Raw genomic sequence first — 12,488 nt, forward strand, 5'->3', positions numbered from 1 at the left:
CCATGGTTTTGCTTGTTAAATGCTGTGAGGTTTTAGGACAAGAGGGAATGGCCTCAAGTTGTGACAGGGGAGGGTCAGGTTGGAAATCAGCAGACATTTCTTCTCAGAAGCAGTGGTCAGGCATTGGAATGGGTTGCGCAGGGAGGTGGTGGAGTCACCGTCCCTGGGGGTGTTCAAGGAAAGGTTGGATGTGGTGCTTAGGGACATGGTTCAGTGGGTGACATTGGTTGTAGGGTGATGGTTGGAGCAGATGATCTTAGAGGTCTTTTCCAACCTTAATGATTCTATGATTCACTTTGATTTTACTGCCTACTGCCTTAAGTTGGTGCCACCACTGTGTGGCTATCCTCAACGTGGTGTTGTGAGGTACTGTTTGTGATCTGCAGATACCGAGTCACGGAGCAAGTGCACAGAGCGGATACTTCTCATGTAAAATTCATTCCTTTCTTTCTGTCTGTCTGCAACTAGAGAGGATTTATCCTTACCTCCTCTATGTTAATGTGAAGAGGAGGTGACACCATAGAACTGTTCCGAATTTCTGTGGCATTGGGGATGATGGCTATTAGTGGTTATTCTGACAACATAAACAACTTTTCTTTGTTCTTCCAAGAAAACAAAATGAAGCTCCTATGCTGCAGTTTAAGTAGGTAATGAATAGGATTTGTCTTTAATCTACGACAGTGCTAGTGAAGGTGGACTGTTCAGGTTGGGAGATAATGCAGCAAATAGGAGCCTGCGATGGAATTTGATTCAGTTTCCTCCGGTACTGACTTCTCTAAGCAGGTGAAAAAAATTCTTTCTCCACTCTCCATTGCATATGCATAAACAGCTCCACAGTCATTGGGACAGCCACCCAATTCACACGTTCGAGATGTAGCCCATAAAACCTTCCAAAAAAACCCTCTTCGCACTTTCCCATCTTCCCTGTTGCTCTGCTCTATCTGCCAGCCGTGCAGCTCATTTGACATTTACAAGATTTCTTGTCAGTTTCATTTGGTTCTGCCATCCCATCCAGCAGAGCAGCGAAAGTGAAATTGACTTAATTCAGTCTGTTTCTCTTCCCTGCTCTAGTCCCTGTGTTAACGAACCACGGAGCGAAACTGACAACAGTTCTTGTCACTTTCACACCTGGAGCTGGTCAAGGAGAAGGCTGCTGAGAGGGAGCAATGCGGTAAATTGGAAGATGAAAACCGGGATTGCGGAGGGGAGAGGAAGAGACGTGTGAGCATACAGCGAGAACAGAGAGAACAGATACACGGGCTGCCTTTCTAAACGTCCTGGGTGCTTTTCTCTACCGTGGATGAATTATGAGGAGCCTGTGGTCTAGAGTAGCAATAGTTGGCTGTCCAGACACTGATTTCCAAGGGGTGTCAAGACAAAAACATTAACCTGTAAATATACATTACCTGTTATCAGAATGAAAAAACTTCTTTCCCTGAGTCACTGCAGCTTTTGTCTCTGCAGGTTTTCAGCTGCTAGAAGGAGGGAGAGAAAGAATTTGAGACCAACATCCCCTATAGGTTGCTGTCAGTGGTTGGAAAAAGAAAGGTCTATTTGTTCGTTGAAGATAAATGCACGCAGAATAAAATGTAGCTCACAGTCTTGTATTTTGTGAGGTTTCGTGGAACTAAAAATCATACTGCACAGGTGCTCTAGTTCGATCAGAACAGTAAATAACGAGAAACAATTGTTTTGTAACAAACTATTGTAGTTAACAAATACATTTTTTAATCCACTTGTTAACTCCTGTGAGCTCTCGTTATACAGTGTAAATCCTGCTGGTTTATTATTTTATGTACTAAGGTATATTTCTTATAGATGCTGTATGCATATGTAACTGTAGCAGTTCCAAAGTAAATGAGTAGTATCTCATATATTTGCATATGCACTGTTAACATTTGCACATACATTCTGAATGAAGCTGTGTTAATTAATTTCAAGTTTTATTACCTTCCTTCTTCTCAGCTTCCAAAAGAACAACCTTCTTCATTATCTGAGACCTGTGGGCTTTTTGTTCCCCTTTTTTTTTGGCTTTTTTTTTTTTTTTCTGAGACATATTTTGTTTGCTTCACCCATTTAGGAATTAAATAGTTTTAATTACTTGGACCTGTATAAGCTTGCGGACCTCTTCAACCTCACTTTGTTGGAGAATGCAGTGGTTGACTTCTTAGTAAAACATCTCTCTGAGCTATTGAAGAATCATCCTGAAGAAGTCCTGGCACTCCCATACTGTCTTCTTCGAGAGGTTTTCAAAAGTGATAGACTCACTTCACTCAGTGAAGAACAAATCTGGCAGGTAAGGAGACTGGTGAACAAGCAGAATGTGTGATACTCTCTAAACCATGACAATGCTCTGTTGCTTTGGATCCCTGGAGCAATCTTGAGGGAGAATTAAGAGCTTGCAGAAAAGCTGTGAGTAACAACCGAAGGAAATTTCTAAATGAAATTTAAAAACGTCATGTTGTGTTAATGCAGTTAGTTTGTTCTAAAGAGAGCTGTGTTTTATTGGTTAATTTGTTTTGTTTGAATGTGGCCAGAGATTTTCTTCCAGATCAAAACTTTGCTGGTGGGAAGAGATGGCCAATGCATGTGACTCTGTTGTTGTCATCTCCGATGAGGCTAGTGCCACAAATCTGGTGACAAACCTGCTTCTACAGTCTGTCCCGTTCACTTCAGAGAAACTTCGTTAGTCCTTGAAATTGTTTAGGCCACCGCAACGGATTTTGCCTGAATCAAACTGGAGGATCGTCACACAGGCTGCTCTGCTCAGAGATGAGTGGAGGCTTCAGTAGGTTTGTGGCAAGAAGTTGGAGGTGGCAAACATTTCCTTTAAAAAAAAAAGTTGGATCCAGAAAAAGCACCAAGTTGCTTGCCATAGAATATTAGCAAGATACAAGCATTATGTTGTAACCTCTAGTGTGGGAGGAAAAAACACCTATTACGAAAAAATGTCTAGTCTGTAAAGAGAAACACAAAAACTAAAACAAAATCTGTCCTTGGAAACATTCCCATCATATGTCTGCAAAAATTGCAGCTCGTGATATAGTGGAAGTAAATCTCTGTAACGTTTGTTACCCACACACTTTTTTTGGTCTCTTTTTCACTGTCATGTTTTACAGAAGGAAAGTATTTCAGGGTATTTCAAGGTAGAAAGCAATTTGCTTGAAAGACACCTGTGCTTTCTTTTAGGAAGTAGGTTATCTTGGCCCAGCAGAGAAGACAGAGAATCAGAAGAGTGTTTTATATTTATTTCAATCTCTGTTACTTATCTACTTATCTTTCAGATTTTTAAAGCAAATTATTTCATGTATATGCCATCATTTTCTCAAAAGGTAAAACGTGTATTCATTTGTAGGGCACTTCATGTTCTGTGGATGAATAATGTCATGCAGGAACAAAGTATTCTTAAAAAATAAAAATGCCTCGTTAAGCTCTTCAAACCACAAAGACAGTATGCAAGTGTAACTTAACCCTTCAGTCTGACAACTGATACACCGTTTCCCAAAACTTTGAGGCTAGATTATGGAGTATTTTACAAAGGTATTTTCTGCAGATAGTAATATAAAGATAGGCTCTTTCTTGCTCTGCTCTCTAGAGGATGTCTTTACAAGAGAACCTGCAGCACACTACCTGTGATAGGTTTTTGTTTCGTTTTGTTTTGTTTTTAGGCAGGATACTCTGGAGTCCTAGCCCATATTCTGTTTATTAGAAAAGTTTTTGATGTACAAGTTCATATATGGGGCATGGCTGATTGGCCAATTTGCTTTTATTGTTGTTTTTCTGCAGGTTCACTGCAGGTTCACTAGCTATGTGCTTGGGGATACTTTTGCTAGAAAAATTGTTACAGAAAGCCATGTAGGTATTATTTAATGCCAGCTCAATAACTAACAAGCATACACAGGATCCTGCGTGCCATCCAGGCTACCGGAATAAAGTTTGGAAAGTGATTTTTAAATCCTGTTTCATTGTCCTGTCCCGCAGAAAGAACTCAGAAATAATATTCTTAATTGCGTGCACTACAGTTAGTTAACTTCATGAGGCAAATCTGACAAAGCCCATGTTTCTGTTGCAGGGTCATAGTGGAGAGAGATACTTATAGGTAATATGCTGCTTTTTGAGTGACAACAAACTCCACACTGTCCATTTAAGTGTTATCATAATTGCCTCTCCAAAGGTTACTAATGCTGTTACGAAGAATTTTTTAAACTGATTTTCTGCTGCAGGCAAAATGTGTGTGTGTCTTTTAATTCAGTCTGTACAACCAGGAATAAATATATATTTTATAAATATTCCAGGTCCCCAGGATGAATTAAAAGACATACATAAATATTTACCAATTTAGGCATTCAGAAGGCAATAAGAAGCTGTTTTTGCTTTATCTTAGTAAATAAGTAATTCCCTCATAGTCAACCCAATAGAGGAAAATCAAATCAGACTGGCTATATTGCCTCAAGTGTAGTTAAGTTCATCATTTTTGCTAAGGTTATAGTGGTAATGCAATATACCATGGAAGAATCTAATATTCAGCCCAGGGTGAAGATTGGGTATGCCAGAGGATTAGTGTCAGGGTGCTTTATAGAAGTGAAACTTGATGGACAGGTTGGAGACAGATCTACAGAATCTCATTAAATTGCTGAATTGTTCATTACTGAGTACTCTCACTGTAATAAAGTGCTCATTGACTTTGACAAATCCCCATCCCATGTCTTAAGGAAGAACAGCAAAGCAAGAGGTGTTGGGGAAGCTAGAGGAAATTGGCACAAAGTGGGGCAGATAATAGAAAAGCTGATTGGGGATGCTACCATTTCATTTGTCTGTCTTACCTGTGACTAGTGTGGCCTCCTGCACATACACATGCATGCATGTTATGGCAGTATGAGTTCACGATGTCCCCAAGGCACCTCTACTGGTAGGGTTCCCATGAAGCCCGAAGCACAAATTAAAGCTTCCCTCAATGAACCTCTGGACAGGATGTCATTGTCTGCAGAGCTCACTTATTTTCAGTAGTTTAAATTCCCAATGTCCACTGGGCGATTCGATCCTAAAGCACATAAAGATTAAGGTAGTTATTTTAAAGCATCAAAGTACACAGAGTGATGATGCTGGAATGTGATTTAAACTGAAGGGACTGCACCTCATATCCATCACACTTTGGATTTTTGTTAGACTATCAATTATGAATTGCCCAATTCCAGTGAATATTGTAAAATACAACCTTGAACAAACCAAGCTTGAGAAAATTAAACAGTAACATTAATGACAATTTATTAGGATGTGGATTAGTGTAACATAATGTAGTAATTCCTGTGTATTCTTTCAGAAGGAAAAAGGTGACTTCCAAACCAGGTTAAAGTAGACAAACTTGTTCGTTCATTCCTCTTTCTACCTCTTAAAGTCTTATGAAACTCTTTGGTCTCGTGTAGGTATCTTAGTGGAGAAAATAGACAATGAATATAATTATATATTTCTTAAATAAGCAGAAAGAAAAACCACCAGAAACCCTCTGTAGGATGGGAAATCAGAGAAACATGTTAGATTCAATCTAATTATTTTTATTTTTTTAACTAGGCTAAGCCAGTAACTATTATTATTAGGTGACACAGGATTTGTTTTCATATTGATTTTTGCATTTTACTAGTGTGTGAGATTATGAGATATCATTTGTGATTTGTCAGCTCACTTAGGTGTCAGTAAACTTAAAGCAGTGACATGGAAAAAAAATATTAAAGGAAGGAAAATGGGAAAATCTTGAAGAAACTGGGGGAAAAAGCAAATTCTTCGGTACGTTTTCTCTTCGTCATGAGCTGTGCATGCTTTTTTCACAGGAAATGGTCATGATGAGGACATAAATGTCTAGTTTATCACAAAGTGAAAAGTGAATCTTTTCATAATTGGCCATTACTAAAAAGGCTCATTGGCTCTACTTTAAGGAAGCAGATGAATTCTTTCCCTTGATAATTGGCAAGGTAACCAACCTTGTACAACAGAACGTGTTCTCAGAGAAATCTAGCAGGAGAGGCCTTCTTGCGGGAAGCAAGCAAGTAGAAAGCAAGCCAAGGATTTAAGTAATAATAAACTCATGTTAGACTTAGTTGTAATATATGTCTTGTCACATTTGTGATTAAAAGCTTCAGTGTCATGAGGCCTAAGTGTTCATATTTTAAGGATCAAGCTAATAGTTAGATATATCTACTGGACCATTCAGTCTCCCAGCAGGATATTGGCAGGGAGGTTGAACTCGATGATCTTCAGGGGTCCCTGCCAACCTCAGCCATTCTGTGACTGGTCAGATGATGCTGTATTAAACACTGCACTTGATGCAAGGTGATCTCTTGAGTCATGTTAGGCAAAGAGTCTTAACATGAGATCAGTATAGATTAGGTTCTTCCTCCCCTGCTGCTGGTTAACTAAGTTGTTGAAAGAGAGATATTTTTAAACAGTTAACTTTAAAAATAGATCAATTGTAGTGTTTGCCAATGCTTCCAATGTTAGGATTAGGAAGTTTGGGGGTGGGATTTTATTTTACCTATAACTTGTTTTCTTGATTATCAACTGCTAAGCAAATAACGTAGGAACAGTGGGCAGAAAGTTTATTCAGCTAGAAAGCATGACCCTGCTGGGTCTTTTGCAGGGCTAGGCTCCCAAGGCATTCCAGGGACCTGTTAACTTGTGTGCAACTTGTGAACTCGTGTTCATGAAGCCGATGATCCACACATGAAAGTGTAGCACTAGTTACTCCTTTTGTTACTATAAACGGGAAGTGCAAAAGCAGCCTTGGTTTCCATGTTAAAGAAGCATCATTGCTTGAATAAGTAGAAAAATAAAGGACAGGAAGACTATAGTGTCAATAAAAAAATTATAGGTCAATAAGAGTTGTTAAGTGCCTGTTTTATAAAAATGTATAAATCTATTTTTTTCACTACGCACCTATTTATCCTCTTCTTCAGAAGGGTAAAGTGCCCAATTTTTAACTGCCTTTTCTTGCACTTCAGCTCCATTTTGAATCTCTTGGTGTGACTTGTGGAGGGCCAGGTATATTCTCCTGCAGAAATCCCACAGGGTTTAGCACTGTTAGAACTTTTGCTGTGCACACATTACAGCAGGCTGTTACGATGGAAGAGCTCCCTGCCAAAGACAGGCCCTCTGACATCTTCCATCCATCTCCAGCAATGCCCACAGTTTCCTACGCAGAACAGCAGTGTCTAGAAGTGGGTTGCCATGTTCCAGCACAAACTTGCCATTCCATCAGTGCAGTACTTCAGCTTTTTTGCACTGTCAATCATTTGATTCTACAGAGCAATTTTTAATATGAAGAGAGCAAAATTTGTGTTTCTCAATGGTACATGTATGTTGTGACAAAATGTGGACTAAGTGCCTTGCTAAATGGGGACTTAAGTTTTACTGCAAAACAAGTAATGATATGAAATAGCAAGCGAAGTAGAGCATTTCAGTAATCAAGGTTGTGTTTAAACAGTGCATTAGCCTTTCGCTGTTCAAGAAATAAGCTTAAGTGCTCTCTTGGGCAATAAGTAAAATCATGTCTGGTGGTCTAATGCTTGTCCCTGGTGAGTATTTAGCCTAAGTAGAAAACCACCACACTAAAACGTGGCTGTCAGCCTCTCATCGTGAGAAGCGGAGAAAAAAAAGGAATTTGATGCATATCAAGGCCAAGGTGAATTGGTAAAGCTACATGGGAAAATTAGCATATTTCTTGTGCATATTTCACTGTGTTTTCAACCCTTTTTTAATTCACTTTTCATGAGCAGTCTACATAAAAGTGCCAAAGAGCCTGTAGTGAATCAGTGTCCACTGTGCTGGGTCTGTGATGGTCGTGCTATGTATCATGGCTAGCTGCAAGCAAGATTTTGTTAATAAAACATAAAAGAAAAATAGCATGAAAACAGAACCTGTGATAGGATGTAGGTTTCATTTTCATAAGACTCATCAAAATAAGACGTACCTCCCCTGAACTGACTGCAATTGTAATACTCCTTGCAGTCCCTCCAGACTATTTGGGTAGGATTCATTTTTGTTAATATAGGTGTGTGCAGCATTTTTGGTAGGATGTCCCTGACATGTAGGGCAAGCTGGCAGTTGTGGCACAGGAGCTTCAAGGTGATCTGCCTTCTGGAGCTGGAGACTGGGCAGGATATGTACCTGCTGCAGTGGATTGAGGCAGTGGATGTAGGCAGCTGAATTTCATGCTGTGCTCTGCTGGTGTGCTTAGCTCACACATGTTTTTCACGATAGTTTTTGCATCATTCATAACAGTATTGGCATTTTGGCTTATGGTGGAAATAAGTGCTGCCCCTGTTTGTGCTCTCCCCTTAGTTTATGAAACACCTTCCCCCCTTTGTCTTCCTTAGCTTAAATCTAGCGTTCTCATAATCTGGTACTTTACATAAAGTTTTGTGAACTTCATGTATTCCTTTGGTCTGAACTTTCCAAAGTTTCTGCATGTTTTTTCTTGAATATTGGCTAATCCAATTATTTATTTATTTTTTTATCAACAATGGCGGCATTGAATGGGATTTTCTGTATTAAAAATAAGGTTATATTAGGAGCAACTGTGTGTTCTCCTAGTTTTTCTTTTTGTTGCATGTCAGTTCCTATCAGAAAACTTGATTATTTTGCTGCCACTGCTGTGAGCAATAGGGGAATTACTGGAGGGCATTGCTTTTGCCTCAGTGTCCTACAGTAACATTGTCTCACCTTATTTATCCCAGATTAACTTCAGAAAAGCATAAAGCATCACACCAGTATTTACAAGGGCTGCTGTGCCCACAGCTCTTGAATTTAGGTCATTTCTTCAGATAAGCAATGGATGTGTGTTTTGATTTAGAAAGCCAAAAAGAGGACACCAAGGTGTGCACGCAGCAAGACAGCTTCTGTGATATTGCATTCTGCATTTGAATTAGTCTGTTATGGTGGGTTTTGTGTTGACTGCTCTGCTCTTTGTGGCATTGGCCTGTTAGAGATTAACTGAGGTATAATTGTAAAATTGCATAGTATGCAGATACGTGGTTATGTGATAGAAAGTTGCATAGCTCGTAGCGTTGTGAAAGCCAGACATGGTTGGAAATACCCATTACTTTCATTTTTAAGGTGAAGAACAGCATAAATAAAGTCTAAAACTAACAGATACAAATGATCAAATGAGACAGTCCAGTGCTACTATCTTAGTTAACATCTTACCTTCAGATATGAATGTCAGTAATCTCTTCCCTTTCAAAATCCTAGTAAAGCTGTTTAATACTGTTTCTGATGGGTTTAAGCTTGTTGAAAATGATAGAAAATGAGAAGCTCTTTTGAGAATCCCCAGCTCTGCATTTCATTCAGTTTTCCTTTGAGAGCTGGTAGAAGCATTGCCTTTATTTGTACCTTGAAACCAAAGAAGATAAAGAAAGAAAATTAAACTCCAGGTTGACTAAAACCATATAAATTTTATGAGGTTCGCCTTTCAGCAGTTGCAGTTGTTTCATTTTGCTTCAGATAAAATTTGATTTTTAATAATAAATTAATGTTTGTTTTAATCTTGCAGGAAGTAGACTCTGACATCCCCATTTCATGGGAATACATTCAGGGTCTTAAAGCCTTGTTTGCAAATGCATTCAAGTATTTAAGTCACTTTTAAAAATAAATTATATTCTTGGGACAATTAGTTGATTTTGAAAAAACTCATTGCTTAAAAATAATGAGTCCAGCAGTAATCTGAAGCCCATCATATGGGGATTAAAGATTAAATAGTGGCCTTCTGGTACATAAAGGGAGCCTACAGGAAAGCTGGGGAGGAACTCTTTATCAGGAAATGTAGTGATAGGACAAGAAGAAATGGCTTTAAGCTAAAAGAGGATAGTTTTAGGTTAGACATGAGGAAGAAATCCTTCCCTCAGAGGGTGGTGAGGCACTGGCACAGGTTGCCCAGAGAAGCTGTGGATGCCCCATCCCTGGAGGTGCTCAAGGCCAGGCTGGATGGGGCTTTGGGCAACCTGGTCTGGTGGGAGGTGTTCCTGCCCATGGCAGGGGGCTGGAACTGGATGGGCTTTAAGGTCTCTTCCAACCCAAACCATTCTATGAATCTAAATCAGAATAAATTAAATTGATATTGTTAAGAATTTGTTATTTGATTGAAAGGGAAATTATTCTGTTATCAAAAAAATCTGAGTGAGCTTCTGCTAGTGTACTTGCTTTTTATTTTTGTATTTAAAAAAAAAAAAAAAAACAACAATGGGGGAACAAATTCCTAAGTGGAAAATCAGCTGAAATAAATACCAAAATAGACGTGTATTTATTGTCATTGTGCTAAATCAAGTTCTTAGTGGAATTTGAAAAAAGCAGAAGTAAATTGTCTGCTCACAGGAAAAGGCTTAAATGTTACCACAGTTAATATTAGTGGTCCTGTCCAAGTTTCAGCAGTGCTTCAGAGTTGAAGAATCAAGTTTACTAATTTGTAACATGGACTTCAGTTCAGTGGCTGGTGTTTGATGATTGCGTGAGTGAAGTGGATAGGAGGAAGCAGAGGTAACTCAAGCAGCACTTGGCTCTGAGACCTAGGTAAGGGTAAACTGATGCTGTAGTTGTCAGAGGGCTTAGTTCATTAAAATAGTAAAGAAGAACAAAACAGAAATAAATTTATTCTTGCAGTGAAGATGCTGGTGATATCACTGTTAAAACAAAATACCTGGTGATTTCACTTGGAAAAATTGACCTCAGTGATTTTGCAGTAACATGGCATGTTGAGAGCATACCTATACATATAAACGGACTAAGAGGAGTATTTACTTTGATGTGTGCTTTTGTGTGACCTGAGATATTAATGACATATAAGTCCTATATAGCTGTTGTCAAGATTATTATAGAAAATGACACATTTTTATGTGATTTGTTGGATTTGCCTATTAAACTCATAGAAAATTATACCCTAACAATAGGGAAGGAAGGAATAGGAATCTTTTAACATTCAAGACCCATTTAGACTAATTTTCACAGAGCTGTACTGTATATTTTATAGAATTTTGTCTATTTTGTGCCTATTTCATTCTCTAACAATTTTTACTGATGAAAGCTTGTAGATTCCTGTCTCATTAGAGAGCCACTGTACTTTAAAAATATATTTCAAGGGAAAAAATAAAAAGAGAAGAATAGCAATAAAAACAACATGTATCGTGTGGTGAAAGATTGTCCTTTCCAGTTACAATTATGTACCAGCAACTTACTTTAATGCTAAGCGTGCCTGTGTAAAGTTTCAGTGCGTTTGATGTCAGCCTGAATGTTTCCTCTAAATATAAAGGTGAACAGTTCTAGATTTTGAAATGATGGCTGCTGAGTTGGGGTATGCTGGGAAAGGGGGGGTGTTCTTCTACCCCCCACGCACACTTTCCGTACCTTGTTTGAGAAGAGAGAATCCATCATTATTTAAGTTGGCCTAATGCTATCATAAATTTAGATCTCCTTAAACTAAAAATCAAATCATAGTTGAGGGTCCTAGTTAGAAAGCTCTGTTTATGAAGAGATAACCTTCTGTTCACTGCAACTTTAAAACAAACAAAACAACAACAACAAACCCACCCCATATTAGACAAATACAACTAGCAGTGTGATTTTTACTATTATGATGAATAATGGAGGGGCCAAATTGGAGCATTCTGTGATGAGTTAGAAAATGGATGGCAAGGAGTTGTTACCTCAGAGTTTCCTGCCATTTGATATAGTTCAAGGAGAGAGACAGATCTGTTAGGATCCATAGGAACCTGTTAAGCTGTATTTTAGGAATGCTTATGATGGTGGTTGGAGGGTTGGTCCTCTTCTCTTAAGTCACCGTATGGCTGGACCTGTGTGCAAGGAAGAATCAAGGTTATATCCAGATGCCAGTTTTGGGGTTAGGTTCTATTGCTTTGCTTTGCACTGGTTAAACTGTCACCCTCCATGCTCTTTTCTGATGATCCTGTTAAAAACAGAAGTTACTTTGATTGAAGCAGTAAGTAGAGCCCTTCCAGTGTGATCTGTCCCAGCTCATTTATTTTTTTTCGTGTACGCTTCCAGGTGTGATATTCATTGCAGGGCACAGGTTGTCGATAGTGGGGTACCCATGAAGGCTGTTGCAACAGGGGCTCCACACTAGCTTATACATGTTTCAAACATCAGTTGTATGTATGGAGTGTCATTGCTCGGGGTTGGATTGTGCCTTGCTTGTTCCCTCCATCATAGCAGAAGAATGGGTTAGGTGTAAGAAGCACGTTTTTAGGTCTGCCTTTGTATAGAAGCTCCAAATGACCATAAAGGAAGCTACTCTATGGTTTGAGGACTTGATTGCACAGGAATGCAATTCTCTTGAAACGCAATGTAAGATAGTTTTGTCTTTGCTGCTCTAAGGAAGTTGAGAAAGAATACAGTGTTTTGCAGTCAGTATGGAGATGTGCTTTTCAGCTTCAAAATTTCTTAAATACTTTTGTCAGATGATACTTAGGGACCTAGTTTGTCTTCTGTTT

General features: G+C 38.8%; 1 protein-coding gene across 11 annotated transcripts in view; it reads left to right on the forward strand.

The window, feature by feature from the left end:
• Positions 1-12,488, forward strand: part of KLHL32 (kelch like family member 32) — a 122,467-nt gene that overhangs the window by 82,808 nt on the left and 27,171 nt on the right. For 8 of the 11 annotated variants that reach the window (XR_007708097.1, XM_035561763.2, XM_050709954.1 and 5 more), the window contains one exon: positions 2,081-2,296. The exons of the other annotated variants lie outside the window; for them this stretch is intronic. Coding sequence is in view for 7 of the 8 variants with exons in the window: in XM_035561763.2 (XP_035417656.1) it covers positions 2,081-2,296 (216 nt within the window). In the remaining variant the exon portion in view is untranslated. The remainder of the gene's footprint in view (positions 1-2,080; positions 2,297-12,488) is intronic. 11 annotated transcript variants of the gene reach the window in all.

Source organism: Cygnus atratus, chromosome 3 (genome assembly GCF_013377495.2).
Source record: "Cygnus atratus isolate AKBS03 ecotype Queensland, Australia chromosome 3, CAtr_DNAZoo_HiC_assembly, whole genome shotgun sequence".
Taxonomy (NCBI): domain Eukaryota; kingdom Metazoa; phylum Chordata; class Aves; order Anseriformes; family Anatidae; genus Cygnus; species Cygnus atratus.